Here is a 27,364-nt window from a genome sequence, read left to right on the forward strand (position 1 = left end):
ATCATTTGGTTTTGGGGTGTTGAGTTGTATTGTTTTTATTTTTTTGGATACTAACCCTAACCCTTTCTTGGATATGTCATTTGCAAACATCTCCCATTCAGTAGATTGCTTTTAGTTCTGTCCTTTGCTGTGCAGAAGCTTTTCATTTTGATGTAGTCCCAATAGTTTATTTTTGCCTTTATTTCCCTTGCCTCAGGAGATATACATTAGAAAAATGTTGCTATAGCTGGTGTCAGAGAAATTACTACATGTGCTCTCTTCTAGGATTTTTATTCTTACCCAATACTCTTGTAAAAATGAAAAGAAAAATAAAGTAGCCAAGTGGGAACGGGTCAATATTAAAAAGAGCACAAGGCAAGGTCAAAAGAGAAAGATTAAAAAATAAAAAGGCAGGGGATACGTAATTGGTGTGAAAAATGAAAATATAAAGAATCAAAGGATAAGGATCAGGCAGTATGGAGTACTGAACCAACATATCTTACGGTTCAGGATTTACCCTTAAATCTAGGGGTCACAACTATTCAGAAGACATGATCCAAGGATTCAGAAGGAAAATACTGATACATCGAGTCGTAATGCTGAGCATCTATAAAACAGCCAATATGTAATTAAACTCACTTGTAATCATTCAAGCAAAATTCATCTTCAAGTTCCATGTTATTCCAAATTAAGTGCTGCTGACAGATGGAAATACCTTAGGGAAATGTTATAAAAATATGGTTACAAATTCAATAGAATATTCAAAAGAGTAGGATAGAAAGCTATTAAAGAATTACTATTAATAATAAATTAAACACGTTTCTAAATTGAATGCTAGGTGCTTAGCTAAAATTGCCAGAATCATACGTAAAAGGTATGGTTAAAAGTAGATGGAGTCCAATCTACACACTTTAGAACAGTAATTTTAGTAACTCTCTATCCGAGAAGTGAAGTAAGACATTAGGAGCCCTTTAAAGACAAATATCATGAAATCAGCCCTGAAGAATTTAAGATTTAAGGCCTAAAAGGCAGTTCTCAGTGCTATGAAGTACAGTCTTCATTCAGTTATTTGCAGATTGTTAAAAGTATATTGTTGGGGGTAGGGGAGGTGTGAAATGGGTGAAGGGGGTTAGAATGTACAAATCTCAGCTATAAAATAATTATGTAATAAAATATATAAAATAAAGTAGAACATGGGGACTATATAGTTAATAATATTGTATCCCAATGGAACATTACTCAGCCATTAGAAATGACAAATACCCACCATTTGCTTCAACGTGGATGGAACTGGAGGGTATTATACTGAGTGAAATAAGTCAATCGGAGAAGGACAAACATTATATGGTCTCACTCATTTGAGGAATATAAATAGTGAAAGGGAATAGAGGGGAATAGAGAAGAAATGGGTAGGAAATATCAGAAAGGGGAGACAGAACATGGAAGACTCCTAACTCTGGGAAATGAACTAGGGGTGGTGGAAGGGGAGGAGGGCGGGGGGTGGGGGTGACTGGGAAGCGGGCACTGAGGGGGGCACTTGACGGGATGCACAGTGGGTGTTATTCTGTATGTTGGCAAATTGAACACCAATAAAAAATAAATTTATTATTAAAATAATAATAATCATAATATTGTATACCTGAAAGTTGCTAAGAGAGTAGAAGAAAATTTCTTCATCACAAGAAAACAAGTTTATAACTCTGTATGGTGATGGATGTTAAAAAGACCCATTACAGTAACCACTTCGCAATAAATACAAATACTGAATCATTATATTGTACACTCAAAACAAGTATGTCCAATTATATCTAAGTTCAAATATATAGAACATTTAACTTAGTTTACTGTTTTTGTGGGGAGGCGGTTATTCCTAAAATGTGTTCCTAGAGTAGTATTATCTACTGATTAACATGGCATCTTTCATAACTCTTCTGAATGAAAAAGTCAGAAATCTTGAAAAACGGTAGAAAATATCATTTTGAATATAAACATTAATGTACTAGAAAATTCTTTCCAACTTAGTATTTATATGTGATCGTATATTAACACGTTCTTCTGTAGACCCTAAACACTAATCACAGAATAATTCAATATTTGGCGCAAAAAAAAATTATGTTGTGCGTAATTTTCAATGCTGAAAATTATACTCTAGAACACAGTTATTTGCATTCCTGTGATATTAAAGAAATATTAAGGAAGATTCTACAGACTAATATAATCTTTTTTGTGCATTTCTTTGTTTTTTTTCCAAAGTGTACATTAGAATGCCCAAAGAAGCAGTCCAGGTGGCTCAGTGGTTTAGCGCCACCTTCAGCCCAGGGCCTGATCCTGGAGACCCCAGATCAAGTGAGTCCCTGCATGGAGCCTGCTTCTCCCTCTGCCTATGTCTCTGCCTCTCTCTTTCTGTGTGTGTGTGTGTGTGTGTGTGTGTGTGTGTGTATCTCATGAATAAATAAAATCTTAAAAAAAAAAAAAAAAGAATACCCAAAGAATATTTGGACTATACTCGCCAGAGAGTATTATCTACACTATAGAACATTTAATGAATACCGATATTGATGAAAATCTTTCTTGAATATCTCATATACTTAGCCCTCTCAAATTACTTTTCTTAGGATACTAAAGCTGCCTAGAATAATAATAGTGGTGGGGTGCCTGGGTGGCTCTGTTGGTTAAGTGTTCAACTTTTGATTTTGGATCAGGTCATGATCTCAGCATCATGAGATCAAGTCCTGCATCCAGCTCTAAGCTCAGGATGGAATCTACTCGTCCCTCTCCTCCTGCTCATCCCTCTGTTTGTCTCTCTTTCAAATAAATAAATAAAATCTTAAAAAAATAATAACAGTGGTATGTATGCTACTGTTTATTATTATAAGCGAGTAACTAGAGGGTGGGGCAAGATGGCATAGGAGTAGGGTCCCCAAGTCACCTGTCCCCACCAACTTACCTAGATAACTTTCAAATCATCCTGAAAACCTACAAATTTGGCCTGAGATTTAAAGAGAGAACAGCTGGAATGCTACAATGAGAAGAGTTCACACTTCTATCAAGGTAGGAAGACAGAAAAATAAATAAATAAAAAAGCATCCAAGGGGGACGGGACCCCACAAGGAGCCAGGCTAAGGCCCTGAGGCTAGTGCCTCCAGTACAGGAAGGCCCAGTCCCAGAGAAGAAGGACCTTTACCAATCTTACTGGACTGAAAGGAGCTCACAGGGAGCTCAGGCAGGATCCCAGGAGGGGCAGTGGAGATCCCAGGTTCCCAGAGTCACTAACAGAGGAAGTGTGCGGGGGGGGGGGGGGGGGGGGGGCGGGGGGGGGAGTGTGCCACAAACCCCGGGCTGAGCTCCCTAAAGGGCTAGAGCACCTGCCTGGTGGGGCCTCCGGAGCAGCTCAGGTGGTGGCTCCGCGTGGAGGGGGCTGCGCCACCTGAGGAGTGCGATTCCAGCAGCGCAGGCCCCCGAGCCTAGGGTGTCAGGGGACACACACAGCCCAGGATCCTGTGCTCCCCTTGGTACAGGCAAAGGCCAGGATGGCACAGGACAGCAAGAATGCTCCTGCCACTGGGCGGCCTGAGCTGTGCAGATCAGCGGCCCCCGCCCCCAGAGCATCCAGGCCAGTGCAGACTGAGAGACTGTGGTGGTTACTGTGGGAGCTGACTCCAGGGTTGGAGAGCTGGCCCCTGCCACTGTTGTCGTTCCTCATGCTGTCACCTTATGCCTGGGACTGAGCGAAGCAGCAAGGGAGCAAGGGCCTCACAAGATAAATAGCTCCAACTGAGCTGTGCACCTGGCAGGGGGCTGAGCAGCTCCCCCAGGTGCACACACCTGAGAATCAGCACAGCAGGCTGCTCCCCCAGAAGACCAACTGGAAGGACAGGGGAAGAGTAAGTTCTTGACCAAGCAGTGCTGGAAAGCGTCAGGGTAAGTCAAGGGACTCACAGTTTATAGAATCAGAGTATACTCCTCCTTGGTTTTTTATTGTTGTTTTGTTGTTGTTATTCTTTGTGGTTTTTTCCTTTTCTTTTTTTTCTCTTTTTTTTCCTTCCTTTTCATTACAACTTGTTTTTAGCCATTCTGCACTGAGCAAAATGACTAGGAAAAAAAAAACTCACCACAAAAGAAAGAATCAGAAATAGAACTCTCTCCCACAGAGTTACAGAATTTGGATTACAATTAAATGTCAGAAAGTCAATTCAGAAGCAGAATTATAAAGCTACTGGTAGCTCTGGAAAAAGCATAAAGGATTCAAGAGACTTCATGACTGCAGAATTTAGATCCAATCAGGCCAAAATTAAAAATCAATTAAATGAGATGCAATCCAAACTGGAGGTCCTAACAATGAGAGTTAATGCACTAGAAGAATGAGTGAGTGACACAGAAGACAAGTTGATAAAAAGGAAGGAAGCTAAGGAAAAAGAGAAAAACAAAAGATCATGAGGAAAGGTTAAGGGAAATAAATGGCAGCCTAAGAAGGAAAATTCTACTTGTAATTGGGGTTCCAGAGGGCGCCAAAAGGGACAGAGGACCAGAAAGTGTATTTGAACAAATAATAGCTGAGAACTTACCTAACTTGGGAAAGGAAACAGGCATTCAGATCCAGGAGAGAGGTCCCTCCCTAAAATCAATAAAAACCATTCAACACCCCGACATTTAATAGTGAAACTTGCAAATTGCAAAGATAAAGAGAAGATACTTAAAGCACCAAGAGACAAGAGATCCCTAACCTTTATGGGGAGAAGTATTAGGTTAACAGCAGACCTCTCCACAGAGACCTGGCAAACCAGAAAGGGCTGGCAAGATATATTCAAGGTCCTAAATGAGAAGAACAAGCAGCCAAGAATACTCTATCCAGAATGACTCTCATTCAGAATAGGAGAGATAAAGAGCTTCCAAAATAGGCAGAAACTGAAAGAATATATGACCACCAAACCAACTCTGCAGGAAATATTAAGGGGGACTCCGTAAAAGAAAGAGGAGGTCCAATGAAACAATCCACAAAAACAGGGACTGAATAGGTATCAATGATGACACTAAATTCTTATCTTTCAATAAGATAAGAATTCTGAACATGAATGGGCTTAATGATCCCATTAAAAGGCGCAGGGTTCACACTGGAGAAAAAAGGAAGAGCCATCTATTTGCTGTCTACAAGAGACTCATTTTAGACCTAAGGAAACCTACAGCCTGAAAATGAAAGAATGGAGAACCATTTACCATTCAAATGGTCCTCAAAAGAAAGCAGGAGTAGCAGTGTTCATATCAGATAAACTAAAGTTTATCCCAAAGACTGTAGTAAGAGATGAAGAGGGACACTATATCATACTTAAAGGATCTATCCAACAAGAGGACCTAACAGTCATGTATATTTATGCCCCGAATGCGGGAGCTGCCAAGTCTATCAATCAATTAATAACCAAAGTTAAGACATACTTAGATAATAATACACTAATACTGGGAGACTTCAACACGGCCCTTTCTATAAATGACAGATCTTCTAAGCACAACATCTCCAAAGAAACAAGAGCTTTAAATGATACACTGGACCAGATGGATTTCACAGATATTTACAGAACTTTACATCCAAATGCATCCTGGGGATAAATCCCACTTGGTCATGGTGAAAAATCTTCTTAATGTACTGTTGGATCCTATTGGCTAGTATCTTGTTGAGAATTTTTGCATCTGTGTTCATCAGGAATATTGGTCTATAATTCTCCTTTTTGGTGGGGTCTTTGTCTGGTTTTGGAATTAAGGTGATGATGACCTCACAGAACGAGTTTGGTGTAGGTATTCCATCCCTTGCTATCTTTTGGAACAATAATTGTAGTAGAATAGATATTGTTTCTTCTTTAAATATTTGATAGAATTCCCCTGGGAAGCCATCTGGCCCTGGACTTTTGTGTCTTGGGAGGTTTTTGATGACTGCTTCCATTTCCTTCCTGGTTATTGGCCTGTTCAGGTTTTCTATTTCTTCCTGTTCCAGTTTTGGTAGTTTGTGGTTTTCCAGAAATGTGTCTATTTCTTCTAGATTGCCTAAATTATTGGTATAACAGCTGCTTATAATAAGTTTTTAAAATCGTTTGTATTTCCTTGGTGTTGGTCATGATCTCTCCTTTCTCATTCATGATTTTATTGAGTCTTTTCTCTCTTCCTTTTAATAAGGATGGCTAATGGTTTATCTATCTTATGAATTCTTTCAAAGAACCAACTCCTGGTTTTGTTCCACAGTTCTTCTGGTCTCGATTTCATGGAGTTCTGCTCGAATCTTTATTAACTCTCTTCTTCTGCTGGGTGAAGGTTTCATTTGCTGTTGCTTCTCTAGCTCCTTTAGGTGCAAGGTTAGCTTTTGTATAGGAGTTCTTTCCAGTTTTTTGAGGGATGCTATTATTGTGATGTATTTCCCCCTCAGGACTGCTTTTGTTGTATCCCAAAGATTTTGAATGGTTGTATATTCATTCTCATTAGTTTCCATGAATCTTTTTTTTTTCCATGAATCTTTTTAATTCTTCTCTAATTTCTTGCTTGACACTTTCATCTTTTAGAAGGATGGTCTTTAACCTCCACGTTCTTGAAATCCTTCCAAACTTCTTCTTGTGATTTAGTTCTAGTTTCAAAGCATTATGGTCTGAAAATATGCAGGGGACGATCCCAATCTTTTGATATCAGTGAAAACCTGATTTGTGACCCAGTATGTGGTCTATTCTGGAGAAAGTTCCATGTGCACTTGAGAAGAATGTGTATTCAGTTGCATTTGGATGTAAATTTCTGTAAATATTTGTGAAATCGATCTGGTCCAGTGTATCATTTAAAGCTCTTGTTTCTTTGGAGATGTTGTGCTTAGAAGCTCTGTCATTTATAGAAAAGGCCTTGTTGAAGTCTCCCAGTATTAGTGTATTATTATCTAAGTATGTCTTAACTTTGGTTATTAATTGATTGATAGACTTGGCAGCTCCCACAGCATTCAGGGCAAAATATTCATGACTGTTAGGTTCTCTTGTTGGATAGATCCTTTAAGTATGATATAGTGTCCCTCTTCATCTCTTACTACAGTCTTTGGGATAAACTTTAATTTATCTGATATAAGGATGGCTACCCCTGCTTTCTTTTGAGAACCATTTGAATGATACATGGTTCTCCAACCTTTCATTTTCAGGCTGTAGGTGTCCTTAGGTCTAAAATGAGTCCCTGTAGACAGGAAAAGATGGGTCTTGCTTTCTATCCAGTTTGAAACCCTGTGTCTTTTGATGGGATCATTAAGCCCACTCATGTTCAGAGTTACTACTGAAAGATATGAATTTAGTGTCATCATTGATACCTATTCAGTCCCTGTTTTTGTGGATTGTTTCCTTGGACTTCCTCTTTCTTTTTTTTTTTTTAAAGATTTATTTATTTATTTATTTATTTATTTATTTATTTATTTATTTATTTATTTATTTATGATACACATAGGGAGAGAGAGAGAGAGGCAGAGACACAGGAGGAGGGAGAAGCAGGCTCCATGCTGGGAGCCCGATGTGGGAGCTGATCCCGGGACTCCAGGATCGTGCCCTGGGCCAAAGGCAGGCGCTAAACCGCTGAGCCACCCAGGGATCCCCGGACTTCCTCTTTCTTTTACGGAGTCCCCCTTAATATTTCTTGCAGAGCTGGTTTGGTGGTCCCATATTCTTTCAGTTTCTGCCTATCTTGGAAGCTCTTTATCTCTCCTTCTATTCTGAATGAGAGCCTTGCTGGATAGAGTATTCATGGCTGCATGTTCTTCTCATTTAGGACCTTGAATATATCCTGCCAACCCTTTCTGGCCTGCCAGGTCTCTGTGGAGAGGTCTGCTGTTAACCTAATACTTCTCCCCATAAAGGTTAGGGATTTCTTGTCTCTTGCTGCTTTAAGGATCTTCTCTTTATCTTTGGAATTTGCAAGTTTCACTATTAAATGTCGAGGGTGTTGAGGGTGTTGAACGGTTTTTACTGATTTTAGGGAGGGACCTATCTCCTGGATCTGAATGCCTGTTTCCCTTCCTAAGTTAGGGAAGTTCTCAGCTATGATTTGTTCAAATACACCTTCTGGTCCTCTGTCCCTTTCGGCGCCCTCTGGAACCCCAATTAAAAGTAGAATTTTCCTTCTTAGGCTGTCATTTATTTCCCTTAACCTAACCTCATGATCTTTTGTTTTTCTCTTTTTCCCTCAGCTTCCCTCCTTGCCATCAACTTGTCTTCTCTGTCACTCACTCGTTTTTCTACCTCATTAACCCTTGTCGTTAGGACCTCCAGTTTGGATTGCATCTCACTGAATTGATTTTTAATTTCGGCCTGATTGGATCTAAATTCTGCAGTCATGAAGTCTCTTGAATCCTTTATGCTTTTTCCAGAGCCACCAGTAACTTTATAATCGTGCTTCTAAATTGGCTTTCTGACATCTAATTGTAATCCAAATTCTATAATTATGTGGGAGAGAGAGTACTGTTTCTGATTCTTTTGTGATGAGTTCTTCCTTCTAGTCATTTTGCTCCGTATAGAGTGGCTAAAAACAAGTTGTACTGAAAAACGGAGAAAAAGAGAAAAAAAGGGGGAGTGGGACAAACAAGAAACAATAAACAAGGAGGGTCATCCTCTGATTCTATATACTGTAAGTCCCTCGACTTCCCCTGGAACTTTCCAGCATTGCTTGGTCAAGAACTTGCCCTTCCCCTGTCCTTCCAGCTGGTGTTCTGGGGGAGGGGCCTGCTCTGCTGATTCTCAGTTGTATGCATCTGGGGGAGTTGTCCTGCCCCTGCCAGGTGCATGGCTCAGTAGGAGCTGTTTATCCTGTGAGGACCTTGCTCCCTGGCAGCCCTGCTCAACCCCATGTACCAGGTGACACCAGGAGGAACAACAACAGTGGCGGAGGCCAGCTCTCCAGCCCTAGAGTCAGCTCCCTCAGTAACTACCACATCTCCCAGTCCGCAGGGGCCTGGATGCTCTGGGGGTGGGGGGGGCGCTGATCTGCACAGCTCAGGGCCACCCAGCTGCAGGAGTGTCCCCGCTGTCCCGTGCCTTCTCGGCCCCCGCCTGTCCTGGGGGGAGTGCCAGATCTTGGTTGTGTCCCCCGGCTCCTTGGCCTCTGGGACCTGTGCTGCTGGAATCATACTCCCCAGCCGCGCAGCCCCCTCCCCGCAGAGCCACCGCGGAGCTGCTCCCGAGGCCCCGCTGGGCGTGCCCTCCAGCCCTTTAGGTAGCTCGGCCTGTGGTGTGGTGTGCTCTCCCCAGGGTGCACCTCTTCTGTTAGTGACCCCGGGAACCTGGGGGGCATCACTGCCCCTCCTGGGATCCTGCCCGAGCTCCCTGCGAGTGCCTTTCCGTCCGGGAAGATTGGTAAAGCTCCTGCTTCTCCGGGCTTGGGCTTTCCTGTCCTGGAGGCTCTCACCGCCTGGCCTTAGCCCAGCCTCTCACGGGGGCCCCTCCCCCTTGAATGCTTTTTTATTTATTTTTCATTCTTCCTACCTTGATAGCTCAAACTCTTCTCACTGTAGCATTCCAGCTTTTCTCTCTTTAAATCAAGCCGAATTTGTAGGTTTTCAGGATGATTTGAAAGTTATCTATGTAAGTTGGTGGGGACAGGTGACTTGGGGACCCTACTCTTCTGCCATCTTGCCCCACCTCATGTGTCAAAATAAATATTCTTTTAAAAAAAAGAAAGAAAAGAAGGGCGCCTGGGTGGTTCAGTCGCTTAAGCATCTGCTTTACTTTGGCTCAAGTCATGAGATCCATCCTTGCATTAGGCTCCCTGCTCAGTGGGGAATTTGCTTCTCCTTCTCCCTCTGTTGCTCCCCCTGCTTGTTATATCTCTCTCTCTCTCTCTCTCTCTCTCTGTCAAATAAATAAATAAATAAATACAATCTTTGGAGGAGAGGAAAAATTGAAAAACAGAGAAACAATTCTTAACTGGCTAACTACGGTACAGCGCAGAAGAGGCAAATAGAAACAATCATCTAGCAGCCTTTCCCTAAAAGAGATATATTTGCATACTTTAAAGATGGTAGCCTAGGGGACAGATTCCAAACAGCCTGTATCTACGTGCTGAGATCCTTCCCACTGCGACAACTACTGCAAGCCACAAAAATGCACTGTTTGGATAATCACAAAGATCTGAGAGATAAGCAGGGTTGAATGAGAAGGTTCATATCAAATATAAGACCACTACATCAAGATTGGAAGAAATGGCTGTTTTAACTAAAGCACAGAAACCATCACGGAGAGTCAAGAAAAGTAAAGAGACAAGTATGTTCCAAACAAAAGAACAAGATAAAACCTCTTGATGAAATGGAGATAAGTGATCTACCTGATAAAGAGTTCAAAATAATGATCATGAAGATATTTGCCAATGTCAGAAGGATAATGCACGAACAAAGTAAGAATTTCAACAAAGAGAAAATGTATGAAAGTATCAAATAAATCACGAAGCTGAAGAATAAAATAACTGAATTGAAAAATTAAATACAGGGGTAAAACAGCCAACCATACAAAGCAGAAGAAAAGGTCAGCAAACTGAAAGGACAGTGGAATTCATCCAGTCAAAGGAGCAAAAAGATAAAAGAGAAAAGTCCGATTAATGGATTTATGGAACAATATTAAATAGACCAATATTTGCATTATAGAGGTCCCAAAAGGTAAAGACAGAGAAAAACAGACATAAAACTTAGATGAATCCACAGAGGCCCAAGCTAAGACACATTATAATTTAACTGTCATAAGTTAAAGATAAGGAGAGCATCCTTCTAAAGCAGCAAGAGAAAAACAGCTTCTTAAGAACAAGAAATCTCACATAAGACTACAAAAAGATATTTCAGCAGAAACTTTCCAGGCCCAAAAAGAGTGGTACAACATATTCAAAGTGCTAAAAAGAAAACACTGCTAAGAATACTTTACCTAGCAAAGTGATCTTTCAGAATTACAGATAAGACAAAGTTTTCCAAAAAAGCGAAAGCTGAAGGAGTTCAGCAACAATAGACCAGAATTACAAGAAATGTGAAAAGAACATCTTTAAACTGCAATAAAATACTATAACTAGTAACAGGAAAACATCTGAAAGTATAAATCTCACTGTTAAAAATACATGGTTAAATTCAGAGTAATCTAAAGTAATGACAGTGCGTTAATCACTTATAAATCAAGTATGAAGACTAAAGGACAAAAGTAGTAAAAATAAATATAACTACAATAATTTGTTAATGAATACAAGATAAATTGCGGCATTAAAAATGTAAGATGTAGGAAGAAGAGTAATAATACAGAGCTTTAGAGTGCATTTGAAATTAAGTTGTTACGTGCTTAAAATAAACTGTATAAACAAGATGTTTTATATAAGTTTCCTGGTTTTAACCACAAAGCAAAAACCTACAGTAGATCTGTAAAAGATAAACAGAAAAAAAAAATCTAAGCATACCACTACCAAAAATCATCAAATCACAAAGGAAGAGGGCAAGAGAAACGGAAAACAAATGAATTATAGAGCAGCAAGAAAACAATTAACAAAACGGAAATAATGCCTATACCTTATCTGTAATTACCTTAATGTAAATGGACCAAATTCTCCAATCAAGAGAGTGGCTGAACGGCAAATGATAATAATAATCATAAGACCTAACTATATTCTGCTTAGAAAAGACTCACTTCTGCTTTAAGGACACACTCAGACAGAAAGGGATGGAAAAAAGCATTCCATGCCAAAAGAAACCAAAAAAAGTAGGTAGCAACTATACTTATATCAGACAAAAGGAACTTCAAGACAAAGACTATAACAGGAGACAAAAAAACGTCATTATAGAATGATAAAAGTGTTAATCCCACAAGAGGATATTACATTTATAAATATCTATGCACCTAAATACATAAAACAAATATTAATAGACCTAAGGGTAGAAAGAATCTGCAATACAATAATAGTAGAGTACTTCAATATCCCACCTTTACCAACAAATCATCCGGATAGAAAATCTATGAAGAAACGTTAGATTTAAATGACACATTAGACCAACTGGCTTTAACATTTACGGAACATTCCATCCAAACGCAGGATATACACTCTTCTCAAGTAAAAATAGAATGTATTCTAGGATAGATCATATGTCAGGTCACAAAATAAGACTTAATAAATTTAAGAAGACTGAAATCTTCAGTCTTCTATCAAGTCTCTTTTCCAAACATAATGTTATAAAACTAGAAATTATCTACAAAAAGAAAACTGCAAAATTCACAAATATGTAAAGATTAAACAACATGCTATTGATAAATAATGAGATAAAGAACAAATAAAAAAGAAAATTAATAATACCTGGAGACAAATGAAAATGGAAATACAACATACCAAAACTCAGGAGGTACAGCAAAATTAGTTCTAAGAGAGACATTCATAGCAATAAACAATTACATTAAGACACAATAGTATTTCACACAACCTAACTTTACAACTCAAGGAATATGGAAAAAAATAAGGATAAACTAAACCTAAAGTTAGCAGAATCAATGAAATAACAAAGATCCAGAGCAGAAATAAATGAAATAGAGGCTAAAAGGGCAATAGAAAAGATCAAAGAAACTAAGAGCCAATTACTTTTAAGAGATGAGAAAACCTTTAGTCAGACTCATCAAGAAGAGAAGACTCCAAATAAATTAAATCAAATCAAAAATGGGAAGCTGCAATTGATACCACATAAATATAAAAGATTAGAGACTACTATGAACAATTACAAGCCAACAAATTGGAAAACCTAGAAGAAATAGATAAATTCATAAACACACAACCTACCAAGACTGAATCATAAAAAAAGAAAAATTCAAAACAGACCAATTAGTAAGGAAATAAATCAGCAGTCAAAAATCTACCAAGAAACAACAGTGCAGGACCAGCTGGCTTCACTTGTGAATTCTATGAAACATGTAAAGAACAATGAATACCAATCCTTCTCGAATTCTTTCAAAAAGAGAAGAGGGAACATTTCCATAACTCATGTTACAAGTCCACCATTACCCTAACACCAAAACTAGACAAAGATACTACAAGAAAAGAAAATTACAAGACAATATTCCTGATAAACAAAGATGCAAATATCCTCATAAAATATTAGCAAACTACATTCAACAACAAAACACATAAAACTAGAATAGAATACAATAGAATAGAATAGAATAGAACAGAACATTAAAAGGATCATATACCATGAACTATTCCAGAAATCCAAAGATGGTTCAACATCCACAGATCAATATGACATACCACATTAAAAAATTAAGGATAGGGTGCCTGGGTGGCTCAGGCAGTTAAGCATCTGCCTTCAGTTCAGGTCATGATCCCAGAGTCCTGTAATCAAGCCCCAAGTTGGGTTCCCTGCTCAGCTGGAAGTCTGCCTGTCGCCTGTCCCTCTCCATCTGCACTGCCCATGCTTGCTCTCCCTCTTTTTAATAAATAAAATATTTTTTAAAAATGAAGGATAAAAATAGGATCATTTCAACAGATGCAGAGAAAGCATTTAACAAAATTCAATATCCATTCATGGTACAAACTGTCAAAAAACTGGGTATAGAGAAAACATACCTCAACATAATAAAGGCCATATACGACAAGTTCACGATAACCATCATACTGAATGGGGAAAAATGGAAGGTTTTTCCTCTAAGGTGAGTAACAAAATAAAGATGCCCATTCTTGCCACATTTATTCAACATAGTACTGAAAGTCCTAGAAAGAGCAATTAGGCAAGAAAATGAAAAGGTATCCAATGCAGAATGAAACAAGTATAACTATTTCTATTTGCAGATGACATATATTAAAAAACTCTAGGGATCCCTGGGTGGCGCAGTGGTTTGGCGCCTGCCTTTGGCCCAGGGCGCGATCCTGGAGACCCGGGATCGAATCCCACGTCAGGCTCCTGGTGCATGGAGCCTGCTTCTCCCTCTGCCTATGTCTCTGCCTCTCTCTCTCTCTCTCTCTCTCTCTCTCTGTGACTATCATAAGTTTAAAAAAAAAACAAAAAAACAAAAAACAAACAAACAAAAAACTCTAAAAATTCCACCAAAAAAAAAAAAAAAAAACAACCCCTGTTAGAACTAATAAAACAAAGTCAGTAAAGTTGCAAGATACAAGATCAATACAAAATACTAATGTATGTTTCCATACACTAATAATGAACTACCAAAAAGAGAAATTTTAAAAGCCCAATTTACAATTGCATCAAAAGGAATGAAATACCTACAAATAAGTTTAATCATGTGAGACAAGATTCATTCCATCAAAATCCTAGAGGAGAACACAGGCAACACCCTTTTTGAACTCGGCCACAGTAACTTCTTGCAAGATACATCCATGAAGGCAAAAGAAACAAAAGCAAAAATGAACTATTGGGACTTCATCAAGATAAGAAGCTTTTGCACAGCAAAGGATACAGTCAACAAAACTAAAAGACAACCCTACAGAATGGGAGAAGATATTTGCAAATGACCTATCAGATAAAGGGCTGGTATCCAAGATCTATAAAGAACTTATTCAACTTAACAGCAAAGAAACAAACAATTCAATCATGAAATGGGAAAAAGACATGAACAGAAATCTCCCAGAGGAAGACATAGACATGGCCAACAAGCACGTGAGAAAATGCTCCGCATCACTTGCCATCAGGGAAATACACATCAAAACCACAATGAGATACCACCTCACACCAGTGAGAATGGGGAAAATTAACAAGGCAGGTAACAACAAATGTGGGAGAGGATGTGGAGAAAGGGGAACCCTCCTTCACTGTTGGTGGGAATGTGAACTGGTGCAGCCACTCTGGAAAACTGTGTGGAGGTTCCTCAAAGAGTTAAAAATAGATCTGCCCTACAACCCAGCAATTGCACTGCTGGGTACTTACCCCAAAGATACAGATGCAGTGAAACGCCAGGACACCTACACCCCGGTGTTTCCAGCAGCAATGTCCACAATAGCCAAACTGTGGAAGGAGTCTCGGTGTCCATCTAGGATATTATGCTGAGTGAAATATAAGTCAATCAATATGAATATATGGTCTCATTCATTTGGGGAATATAAAAATTAGTGAAAGGGAATAAAGGGAAAGGAGAGAAAATGAGTGAAAATATCAGTGAGGGTGACAAAACATGAGAGACACCTAACTCTGGGAAATGAACAAGGCGTAGTGGAAGGAGAGGTGGGCGGGGGGTTTGGGTGACTGTGTGATGGGCACTGAGGGAGGCACTTGTTGGGATGAGCACTGGTGTTATGCTATATGTTGGCAAATTGAAGTCCAATAAAAAAATTTAAAAAAAAAAGAAAAAGAAAAGACAGACAGAATGAAAGTATACAAAAGAATTAAAAGTAAATGTTGGAAGTAAAAAACAATAACAGAAATTTAAAAAGACTTTGATCGGCCTGCTTATTAGTAGACTGGAAATTGCAAGGAAAGAATCAGTGAGCTTAAAGCTTAAAGAAATGTTGACAGAAACTTCCCAAATTGAAACATTAAGAGAAAAAAAACAATGAAAAAAAAAAAACAAACCAGTACTTCAAGAACCGTGGAAAATTTTCAAAAGGTGTAACTGGAATACTAGAAGAAACAGAACAAATAGTACAGATGAAATATTTTAAGTAATAATGGCCCAGAATTTTCCAAAATTAACAAGATATACCAAAGCATACAACAGGAAGCTCAGAGACCACCAAAGAGGATTAAAATTTTAAAATTTATACCTAGGCATATCTTATCAAACTGCAGAAGAGCAAAAACAAAGAGAAAATCTTTAAAGAAGGCAGAGGAAAAAACTAGACAATAATTATAGGGAACTTTTTATTACAAATCCTGTAAGCAAGAAGAGAGTTTTTAATTAAAACCACAAAATGCAGAAAAGAAACAAAGGAACAAAGAACAAGGAGGATGAATAGAAAAAAGTAACAAATACAATAGTTATTAATTCAACAATATAGATAATTTTAAACATCGACTGCCTAAATTATCAATTAAAAAAGACAGAGATCAATTTATTATTTAAAAAAATAAAAATAAAAAATAAAAGACAGAGATCATCAGACTTGATCAAAAACCAAGACCCAACTACATGTAGTCTCTAAAAACTCCACTTTAAACATAAAGTTAGAGATTAAAAGTATAGGGATATATACAATTTTATTTGTTAATTAAGAAAGCTGGAGGGAAAAGTAAAGGGATGGAGAAAGATACATCATGCCAATAATAATCAAAAGGAAGCTGGAGTAGCTATATTAATTGCAGACAGCACAGAACTCAGGATAAGGAAAGTTATTGGGGGTAAAGAGAAGGCATTACATAATGATAAATTGGTTAATTCTCTAAGAAAACATAACAATCCTTAATGTGAATGCACATCATCAACTATCAAAACTTGTTAAGTTAGGAATTCCTGGGCGGCTCAGTGGTTAAGCGTCTGCCTTCAGCTCAGGGCATGATCCTGAAGTCCCAGGATCAAGTCCCACATCAGGCTCCCTCCAGGAGCCTGCTTCTCCCTCTGCATGTGTCTCTTGCCTCTCTCTCTCTCTCTCTCTCTCTCTCTCTCTCATGAATACACAAATAAAATCTTTAAAAAAAATTGTTAAGTCATATCACGATAAATAAGAATGTATAATAAATATTGGCTTATGAAGACACAGACATAGATGAGGTGATCAAGAGTTGTATATCATACATGAATATCATAAATACCATACATGACAGGTATGAAATTTGGTGAGAAAAGTTAGAGTATTTCAATAAATGGTATTTAAAAGACCAGTTATCTATGTAATGGGAAAAAAAGGATCCCCATTTCATACTGTATTAGTTAGAATTAAGTAGGTTATGCTGAATCTTCAAATGACCCCAAAGACGTTAATGGCTTAAGACAAAAACTGATTTATTGCTCATGTTACATGTTCACTGCATGTCAGTGGAGATGGGGGAGGTTGGGGGCATAGGCTAATAGAAACTTCTATTCATAGTTCATTGACCAGAACTAATAACATGGTTCCATCTACCCATAAAAAGGGCAAGAAAAAAAGTCCTATACCATGCATAGAAGAGAAATCTTTACAGGCAGCAGTAATCCCAAGGACTGGATGTCTTAGGAAATCCACTGCCCGTGGCAATCATGAACCAAATGATAATAATCCCTTACATTTCTTGGCATATTTTCTCTTTCCAATTTCCACTGGATTACTTTTCATAACCTCTGCATAGTATGTACTCTCCTTTACAGGCCAATGTTCTAGGTAATGATAAACTCCAAAAAAATTGCCTTCTCTGGAAAACTCAGAGAGCTAAATTACATCTCTTCCCAAGGTCATCATTCTTATATCCATGGGTACATGCTGTACTCTTTCCACAGAGTAACAATTTTCCCCTGATAAAGAACACAGATGCTCTGCTAAATGTTCTACATTTATTAACTAAGAATCCTAAGAATCACTTTTTGAGATTGGAACTATTATTATTCCTATTTTAAATGAGCACACCTGAGGTAAATAGAGATTAAGTAATCTGCTTGGCTAGAAATATGCAATCAGACTGTCTGGCTCTAGTGCTACTGTGCCTTCAACACCCATTTAAAGTTCCCTTGTAGGTTCTGCTCCTTTCTTGCTACAGCCTTATCATTACTAACCAACACATTTCTTCAACTCTTTGTTCACAGTTCCCTCCATCTACCCCCCTATCTCTTACTAGGCTCCAGTTCTGAATTTACTGGAAAAGGAAACGCAGTCTGGCAGAGCAAGCACTTCCCTGAAGGATTAACTGAGCAGTGTCACCTCTGCCTTCCTATCCTCCCCGCTACATTATCTATCTTGGGAGATTTAGCCCCAAATGTCTTCCTAGGTAGAAATACAAAGATCAAGAGTGCCTGAGTGGCTCAATCAAGTAAGGATCCGATTCTTGATTTCAGCTTGAGTCATGATCTCAGGGTTGTGAGATCAAGTACTGCTCCCGGTTCCAACCTAGGTGTGGAGCCTGCTTGGGATTCTTTCCCTCTGCCTCTATGCCTCCCTGCTTGCATGCTCTCTCTCTCAAAAGAAAAGATAAGACAAAAAAGAAAAGGCAGAAAGGAAAAGAAAAGAAATAAAAAGATCACCCCAGAAAAAAGTCAAAATTCATTTTTCAGGAAAGATGCCTTCTTGAAGCCTCCTGAAAAACAGAATGTCAGTGCCCATGGCTGGAAGAAATTATAAGAAAGTATGGAACAGGATAAAAGAAAAGATGAGGGATATGAGGATCAGCAATGGGAAAAGGAATGCTATGCACTGAACTGTATCCCTACCCTCAATTTGTATCTTGAAGCCCAAACTCCAATGTGATGGAGTGTCCCTCACAGTGGCATATAAGAAGAGATGCCAGAGGGCCCACTCTCTTCCTGTCTGCCAGATGAGGATACGGAAAGAAAAGGCAGTCTTTAAGTCAAGAAGAAAGCCCTTAGGGGATCCCTGGGTGGCTCAGCGGTTTAGCGCCTGCCTTTGGCCCAGGGTGCGATCCTGGAGTCCCGGGATCGAGTCCCACGTCGGGCTCCCGGTGTGGAGCCTGCTTCTCCCTCCTCCTGTGTCTCTGCCTCTCTCTCTCTCTGTGTCTATCATAAATAAATAAATAAATAAATAAATAAATAAATAAATAAATAAATAAATAAATAAATAAATCTTTAAAAAAAAAAAAAAGAAAAAGAAAAAGAAAAAGAAAAAAGCCCTTAGTAGAATCTGACCATGCTAGTACACTGATCTCGGACTTTCAAGAAGTCTACATCTTGGCTGTGAAACCAATTCTGTCAGTAATGACATTTTCCTTTAAAGGGGAAAGGAGAAAAATGAGTGGGAAATATCAGAAAGGGAGACAGAACATGAGAGACTCCTAACTCTGGGAAACAAACAAGGGGTGGTGGAAAGGGAGGTGGGCGGGGGTGGGGGGGTGACTGGGTGACGGGCACTGAGTGGGGCACTTGATGGGATGAGCACTGGGTGTTATGCTATATGTTGGCAAATTGAACTCCAATTAAAAAAAAAAAAAAAGGAATGACATTTTCCTAGGATGAGTCCCTAACCTTCTGTAAGCCAATTTTAATCTTCTGACATTAAGATACCTAAGCAAGATACTCTCTAAAATGTTTTTGCTGCATGAAGATTATTCAAAATGCATGAAAGGGGGAAAAATACAGAGATTATTTAGAACACAAGATGGTTTTATCTTCCTGCTCCTAAAAAGATATAATTATACCATCATATTAATAAAAAAGCAGAACAATGTCAAAATACCCTCTTCTGCCTCTGTGTCTCAGCAAATCACTTGAGGGAAAGATGTTTCATGTGCCATTACTGGATGTACTAATATGGCCTCTGGACTCAGCTGGCCACTAACTTAACAGAATAGTTAGTAGAGAAACAGCAACTATTTAGTTCAGACACCAGGATTCTCGACTTTAATAGACAAAAGATTCCAACACTAATCATCCTTCTACAACTCTGAACTTAAACTAGAGGGCAATGCTCGTTATTACCGCTAAATTACAGCAACATCCATTTAGTGTTATATAGAACAATTTAATTTTTAAGTACATACTGGGTTCTAACAACTATAATGGCAAATACGACTTATTTCAGAAATTTGTAAAGTACAAAGAAAAAGATTCTAATTTTAACACAAAATAATTTATGACCCCTTCACACACATGTAAGCCACAAAGACACTGAACTTATTCAATATTGTTCAATATTCAGCATTCCTGCTGTACCGAGGAAACTTCAAATATATGTAAATGTAAGCCAGAACTCTTAGAAAATCTCCACATTAAAAAAGAAAAGTATGCTCGCTTCAGCAGCATGTATACTAAAACTGGAATGAGTGGGATGAGCACTGGGTGTTATACTCTATGTTGGCAAATCGAACTCCAATAAAAAAACATACAAAAATTTAAAATTTTTTAAAAATTTAAAAATTAAAACTGGAATGATATAGAGAAGATTCACCTGGCCCTGCATGCAGGGATGACAAGCAAATTCATGAAGCATTCTAGATTTTAAATAAATACATACATACGTAATAAAAAAAATAAAAATATCTGCAAAGTAGTATAAATAGGTAAAGAAGGTCACTAAAACGGAACTCAATCATGATTTCCCATTGAAAATAACTGTAAGGTACTTATGGAAGATTTTGCATGTCATCATAACCTGTTGAAAAATTATTTTAAAATATTATTTCATATACTATTACCACAATGTCAGAGATTTCCTTCAAAAGAACCTAGCAGAAGTGGAAAGGGGTGGGAGGAATGCAGAAATAGAAACATGACAGTTCATGAGTTAATAACTGTTGAAGCTGAGGAAGGGGTCTAAAGAGTGCATTACTCTATTCTTCCTACTTCTATATAGGTTTGACATTTTATCCATAAGAAAAGTTAGAATTATTACACACTCCAGATGAACAAATGTAAACTAGTACCTTCCAATCTTTGAATTTTTGCTTTCACAGAAATAACAGCTTCAAAGGGTGAAACTCTCAGCTCAAAACATGTTCCAGTCAATGTTTCAATGAAGAGCTCCATGGTATCATAGAAAGGAAGTTTGTAGTAAAACGGTCCCACGTTATCTTCATTGAAGAATGGAGGATCTTTTCTGTTATCCATTACTTTGACTTTTCTAATTCCTCTGGAATATGTTGTAGGCAACTGTATTCCAGTTCTAGCCAAATCACTTTTGAACATTGGTAATATATATCGTTGTTCATGTTTTGAGTTTTATACCTAAAAAACAAGAATAATTTTTTTTTTTTAACAAGCCTATCTGAATGTCTCATTCTGTTATAAAGACTTTCTCAATCACTCTGGCCTACATCAATCTTCCAGACAGCCCTAGAATTCTTTCCAGTACTTAATTGGTCTAATCATTAATCCTTCACATTTGTTTCCGGAACCACTCTCCCAATTAGACCATAAGATTATTATTAAGAACAGGATGGCTCAGTTGGTTAAACATCTACCTTTGGCTCAGGTCATGATCCCAGGGTCCTGGGATCAAGCCCCACATCAGGCTCCCTGCTCAGCGGAGAGTCTATTTCTCCTTCTCCCTCTACCCCTTTCCCTGCTCATGTTCACGCATGCTGTCTCTCTCAAGTAAATATTTTTTTTAAAAAAAGATTAAGAACAGCTGTATTTACAATACTTTTCTATATCTTACTAGAGCTCAACACATTTATTTATTTACTTACAGTACATACTCAAATATATTTTTGTTAACGTCATTTAACCCAATAAACTCAACAGAGATTTGCAAGATTCTGAAAACTTTATGCATATCCTTTACTAAACCACGTAAATTATGTTTTCTAACCCACACAAAATGTTATAGCCATTGTACATTTAAATCACACTGAATAAAAAAATAGGGTTTTTTGATAGGTTAATAGGTTCCTTAAAAATAAGACTCACTAAAAATATAAATGACTCACTAAATAATAATTAGCATTCCAGAAGTTATCATTACTGCACTAAGATAACACTTATATTGGTAACAGACATTAGACATAATCTCTACACACAAACACGCAATGACTTATGACAGGCAAACACAACAGACAAAAGTCCTAAGATAAATTACAAGCATATGATTACAATAGGAACAACTGATAAATTGCTAATCAGTGAAAACTTTGTTTTTAAATATTTGTTTATTTATTTATGATAGACATAGACAGAGAGAGGAGAGAGGCAGAGACACAGGAGGAGGGAGAAGCAGTCTTCATGCCGGGAGCCCGACGCGGGACTCCAGGATCGCACCCAGCACCAAAGGTAGGCGCCAAACCGCTGAGCCACCCAGGGATCCCCTAAAGGGAATGTCTTGAACTTAAAGTAGGACAGGTGATACACATCTTCCTGGAGGCATAGGTAAATCTTTATTATGGCTTTAGTGAAATGTTATTTACATACCATAAAATTCACCTATTTAAAATCTAAAATTGACTGGTTTTTATTATGTTTACAGAATTGTACAACCATCACAATCATCTTTAGAACATTTTCATCACCCCCAAAAAAGGAACCCCATACTCTTTAAATATCACTCCCAAATTCTCCCTTCCCCTCTCAGCCCTAGGCACCCCAATCTACTTTGCCATTTTGCTTAGTCTTGTCATTTCCCATAATCATACAATATGTAATCTTTTATAAATGGCTTCTTTCACTTAGCATAACATTCTCAAAGTTCATTCATGATTCTTAGGTGTATCAGTATTTCATTCTTTTTTATTGCTGAATAATAGTCCATTGTATTAATACACATTGTTTATGCAGTCATCAGTTGATGGGCATGTTGAGTTGTTTCCAATTTGGGGTTATTATGAATAATGCTACAAGAACATTTGATTACAAGTGTTTGTGTGGACATGTTTTCCTTTCTCTCGTACATATACCTAGGATTGGAATTATTGGGTTAGGTGGTAACACATTCAGCAACTTGTGTTATTACCAACTGTTTTCAGAAGTGGTCAGAACCATCTTACCTTCCCACCAACAATGAAAGAGAGTGCTGATTGCTCCACACCCTTGCCAATACTTTTTATTATTTTGGTGATTAAAGCCATCCTAGTGGGTGTGAAGTAGTATTTTACTGTGGTTGCAATTTTCTTTCTCTACAGATTAATGACATTGAGCATATCTTTAGGTGTTTATTGGCTATTTGTATATCTTCTTTACAGAAATGTGGATTCAGAAGATATATTCATACCCTTTGTCAATTTTTACTAGTTGTCTCATTACTAGTTGTAAAAGGGATTCTTTTTTTAATTTATTTTTTATTGGTGTTCAATTTACTAACATACAGAATAACCCCCAGTGCCCGTCACCCATTCACTCCCACCCCCCGCCCTCCTCCCCTTCTACCACCCCTAGTTCGTTTCCCAGAGTTAGCAGTCTTTACGTTCTGTCTCCCTTTCTGATATTTCCCACACATTTCTTCTCCCTTCCCTTATATTCAAAAGGGATTTTTTTAAAATGTTTTTTAGATACAAGCCTCTTAAAGATCTAGGATTCTCAAATATTTCCCCCATGGGTTGTCATTTAGCTTTCTTGACAGTGTCCTTCAAACATAAGAGTGTATTTTAATGACCTCCAATTTGGCTATTTTTCTTTTGTTGCTTGTGCTTTTGTCAATGTTCCAAAAACTTGACCTCATCCAAAGTAATATTTACATATATTTTTCTAAGAATTGTATGGTTTTTTTTAATTTTATTTATTCATGAGAGACAGAGAGAGAGAGAGAGGCAGAGACACAGGCAGAGGGAGAAGCAGGCTCCATGCAGGGAGCCCAACGAGGGACTCGATCCTAAGTCTCCAGGATCACACCCCGGACTGAAGGCAGGCGGTAAACCGCTGAGCCACCCAGGCTGCCCAGAATTGTAGTTTTAGCCTTACATGTAGGCCTGTTCTGAATTCACGTTTGTGGTATGAAAGAAGGGTCCAGCTTTATACTTTGCCAAGTAAAAACCCAATTGTCCCAGCAGCATTTGTCATAAAAACTATTCTATTCCCATTGAATTGTCTTGGCACCCTTGTCAAAAACCAATTGACCACAAAATGAGGGTTTAATACCAGTCCTTCAATTCTATTCATCTACATGCCTGTCCTTATAATAGTACAATACCTTTTTACCTTTGTAGTAAGTTTTGAAATCAGTGTGAGTTCTCTAATTTCTTCTTCTAGGACTCCTGGTTACTCTGGGTCCTTTGAATTTCCATATTAATTTTAGAATCAGATGGTCTATTTTGCAAAAACACTAGTTGGGCTTTTGAATAAGGACTTGTTGAGTATGCAGATTAATTTGGAAATCACCACCTTGACAATATTAAGTTTTATGATTTATGAACATGTAATGCCCTTCGGTTTATTTAAAACTTCTTAAATTGCTTTCAACAATGTTTTATAGTGTTTAGAGTACAAATTTTGCTTTAAAAAGAAGTATTCCTAAGAATTATATTCTGATACTATAAATGAAATTGTGTCATATTCAATTTGTTCATTGTTAGTGAAGAGAAATACAACTGATCTTAATATAATGATATTGTACACTTGTAACACTGCAGAATTCTTAGTTCTAGTAGTTTTTCAGTGGATTCCTTAGGATTTTCTCCATCAAAGTTCATGTCATTGGCAAACAGAGATTTTTACTTCTTTATTTCCAATCTTCAACATTCTAATAAGATGCTCTTTATTTCCTTTTCTTACCTAAATACAAGGTTGAGTATTGGTGGTAAGAGCAGACATTATTGTCTTACTCCTGACTCTAAGGGGTAAGCATTCAATCTTTCACTACATGGTACTGATTTGGACTGTGGGGTTTTCCTACATAATCTGAATCACACTGAGGGGATTCCCTTCTACTTTAAGTATCTTTTTTTTTTTTTTTAAACCATAAAGGGTGTTGTATTTTGTCAGATGCTTTTCTGTACAGTGTCTAGTGGGATAATCATATGGTTTTTGTCTCTTATTCTATCAATATGGTGTTTAGGGACACCTGGATGGCTCAGTGTTGAGCGTCTGCCTTTGGCTCAGGGCGTAATCCTGGGGTCCTGGGACTGAATCCCACACCTGGATGGCTCAGTGTTGAGCGTCTGCCTTTGGCTCAGGGCGTAATCCTGGGGTCCTGGGACTGAATCCCATATCCAGCTCCCTGCAGGGAGCCTGCTTCTCCCTCTGCCTGTGTCTCTGCCTCTCTCTGTGTGTCTCTCATGAATAAATATTTTTTTTAAAAATAATATGGTGTTTAAAAGAACACTGATGGGGGGTACCTGGGTGGCTCAGTCAGTTAAGCAACCAACTATTTCAGCTCAGGTCACAATCTCAGGGTCGTGAGACCAAGCCTTATGTTGGGCTCTGGGCTCAGTAGGGAGTCTGAGATTCTCTCTCTTCTCCCTCTGTCCCTCTCTGCCCCCATGTGCTTTCTCTCTCAATAAATAAATCTAAAAAAAAAAAAAAAAAAAGTGATTCTGATAGGTTGAACCAACCTTGCATTCCTAAAATAAATCTTATTTGTATATGGTGTATAATCCTTACATATGTTGCTAGATTTGGTTTGTTAGTATTTTTTGAGGATTTATACACTGGGAAATACACTGGGAAAAAATTTACATAGTTCTCATATACTCCCTGCTCCCACACATGTATGACCTCCCCCACTGTCAACATCCTACACCAGAGAGGTGTTATTTATTACAACTGTAGAAACTGCAATGATACCTCATTATCACCCAACATCCATAATTTAGTTTAATCTTCATGTATACTACCTTTCATAAACATATAATGACATGTACCCACTATTACACTATCACACAGAATAGTTGTCCTTTGCAGTTCACCTATTCATCCCACCTTCCCTCCCAAATCCCTGGCAAACACTGATATTTTTACCATCCCCATAGTTTTGCCTTTTCCAGAATATCATATAGTTGCAATCATACAGTATGTAGCCTTTTCAGATTGGCTGAATAATATTCAATTATCTAAATTATCCATATGTTCCACAATCTATCCATTCACCTACTGGAACATTTCTGGAACACTGACAACATCTCTCTCTCTCTCATGAATAAAATCTTTTTTAAAAAATGCTATTTTATATTTATCAAAAACAATAAGTAACAAATATAATAACAATACAGTAATGTCTTGCTCAGGTTTTGTATTTTATAGGTTTAATATATTGAAATGCCTGTAGGAAAAATGACTTTTTAATGCAGCTAATCCCTAACCCTCTTGTTTTTTAAGATTTTATTTATTTATTCATGAGACACACAGAGAAAGAAAGAGGAGAGAGAGAAAGAGAGGCAGAGACACAGGCAGAGGGAGAAGCAGGCTCTATGAGGGAAGCCCGACGTTGGACTCGATCCCGGGTCTCCAGGATCATGCCCTGGGTCAAAGGTGGTGTTAAACCACTGAGCCACCTGGGCTGCCCTCCCTAACCCCTGTTATCCCCATCACTGAAGTAACTGCTTTTAGAACATGATTCTGGCTAACATGTGGATTCTTATAAAATACTTATCATGCCACATCAAGTAAGAATATACTAAAGAATTATGTCTGTTTCCCCAAAGTCAACAGCACTCCTACCAATATAGTAGCAGCTCTAGCAACAGAGGCCAGGAATGCTGAAAGTAAAGGCATAAATGACCACTAACAGAAGATATAAGGAGCATTTCCTTCACCACAGTACTCTCTACAACAATACCTGAAATATCAATAAACCAGCGGGGGTGGGAGAAGGTAGCAGATTTGGAAGTCCTTCATCCGTATCAAGAAAGGATAAAACCACTATGGGCTAAAAGAAAAATAGCAACCCAGTTCAGAACTAAATTGCACTGGAACACCCAACAAAGGCTTAGCACCTAATAAATGGTGTAATCTCCCAAAGTCATAAAGTTGAGGTTTGTAACCAAATTCAAAACTGAAATGTAAGCCTCTAAAAAAAAAATCGTTACACTGCTCCTCAGTAAAATACACAGTAAGAGAGGATGAAATGAGGCTGTGAAATCTGGTTAAACCAGACTGGTAGACTAGATGATGGCAGAGGAGCAAATCAAAGTTCCAGCAGGCCAAGGACCTCCGTTCTCCAGTAAGCATATTATGGAACCCTCTGATGCTGATGCAATGAAGACTCAAAGACGGGATGGGAAATGTTGCAACATCAACAGCTAAATTATACAAGACCAAGTGCAAAGGAAGAGGCAGGTAGAGAGAAAAAAAAAAAAAAAACGCTTCCAGAATTTTTACCAATAATTTTAAAAAACATACTTAAGATTACGAATAGTGGCATCAAAACACGTTCCTAAATCAATACCCAGAAACATTACTTTCTTCTGATAAAGTTCTAAATACACAATCAAAGATGGAAGAGAAGTCAAGGATAGGAAAGGCAGTAATACCACTCAGTAAGTCACTTCACTAGGAATCAGCTTTAGCCTGTTGCAAAGAATATCAGCCATGTAAGGGTAGCTTTCTTTTTCTTTAACGTTTTCCCCCAATATGAAAAGATCCAGAATGCTGCGCGACCATTAACAACACTCCACACTAGCTCCTAATGACCCGCTTTTACTGACTATGTGAACACATTCCTGTTTCCAACGTGAGCTACAGAACACTGCCCACCCCTCGCGCCTGGCCCCGACTTTCCAGCAGCGCTGGGAACCCCTCGAAGCCAACGTCTACGCGGGCCTCCCGTGCACACGCGAAGCCCAGAGTCACCTGCGCAGCCCGTGCTCCTCCGGGATAAGCTCCGGCGCCCACACGCCCGGGCCGACCGGGACGGCGGCAGCGCTCAGCCTCCGCGTCAGAACCGGCGACGGGCAGCTCAACGCCCTCCGGCCGCGGCGGGGCACCCGCGGCGGGGC

The 27,364-nt window shown here is 38.5% G+C and overlaps 1 protein-coding gene and 1 non-coding gene across 3 annotated transcripts in view; one reads left to right on the forward strand and one right to left on the reverse strand.

Moving 5' to 3' along the window:
- The window catches only part of ZFAND4 (zinc finger AN1-type containing 4), a 61,909-nt gene extending 34,545 nt beyond the window's left edge, over positions 1-27,364 (reverse strand). The window contains exons 1-3 of one of the 2 annotated variants that reach the window (XM_072806285.1): positions 27,219-27,364; positions 20,429-20,729; positions 619-694 (exon numbers count right to left, since the gene is read on the reverse strand). In XM_072806285.1, the coding sequence (XP_072662386.1) occupies positions 619-694; positions 20,429-20,690 (338 nt within the window). In that variant the 5' untranslated portion in view covers positions 20,691-20,729; positions 27,219-27,364. The remainder of the gene's footprint in view (positions 1-618; positions 695-20,428; positions 20,730-27,218) is intronic. The other variant, XM_072806286.1, reaches the window with a different exon arrangement.
- LOC140621270 (U6 spliceosomal RNA) lies at positions 19,901-20,006 on the forward strand. Its single transcript, XR_012020995.1, has one exon. It is a non-coding gene; the product is annotated as a U6 spliceosomal RNA (small nuclear RNA).

The sequence above is a fragment of the Canis lupus genome, chromosome 29 (assembly GCF_048164855.1).
Source record: "Canis lupus baileyi chromosome 29, mCanLup2.hap1, whole genome shotgun sequence".
In the NCBI taxonomy this organism is placed as follows: Eukaryota; Metazoa; Chordata; class Mammalia; order Carnivora; family Canidae; genus Canis; species Canis lupus.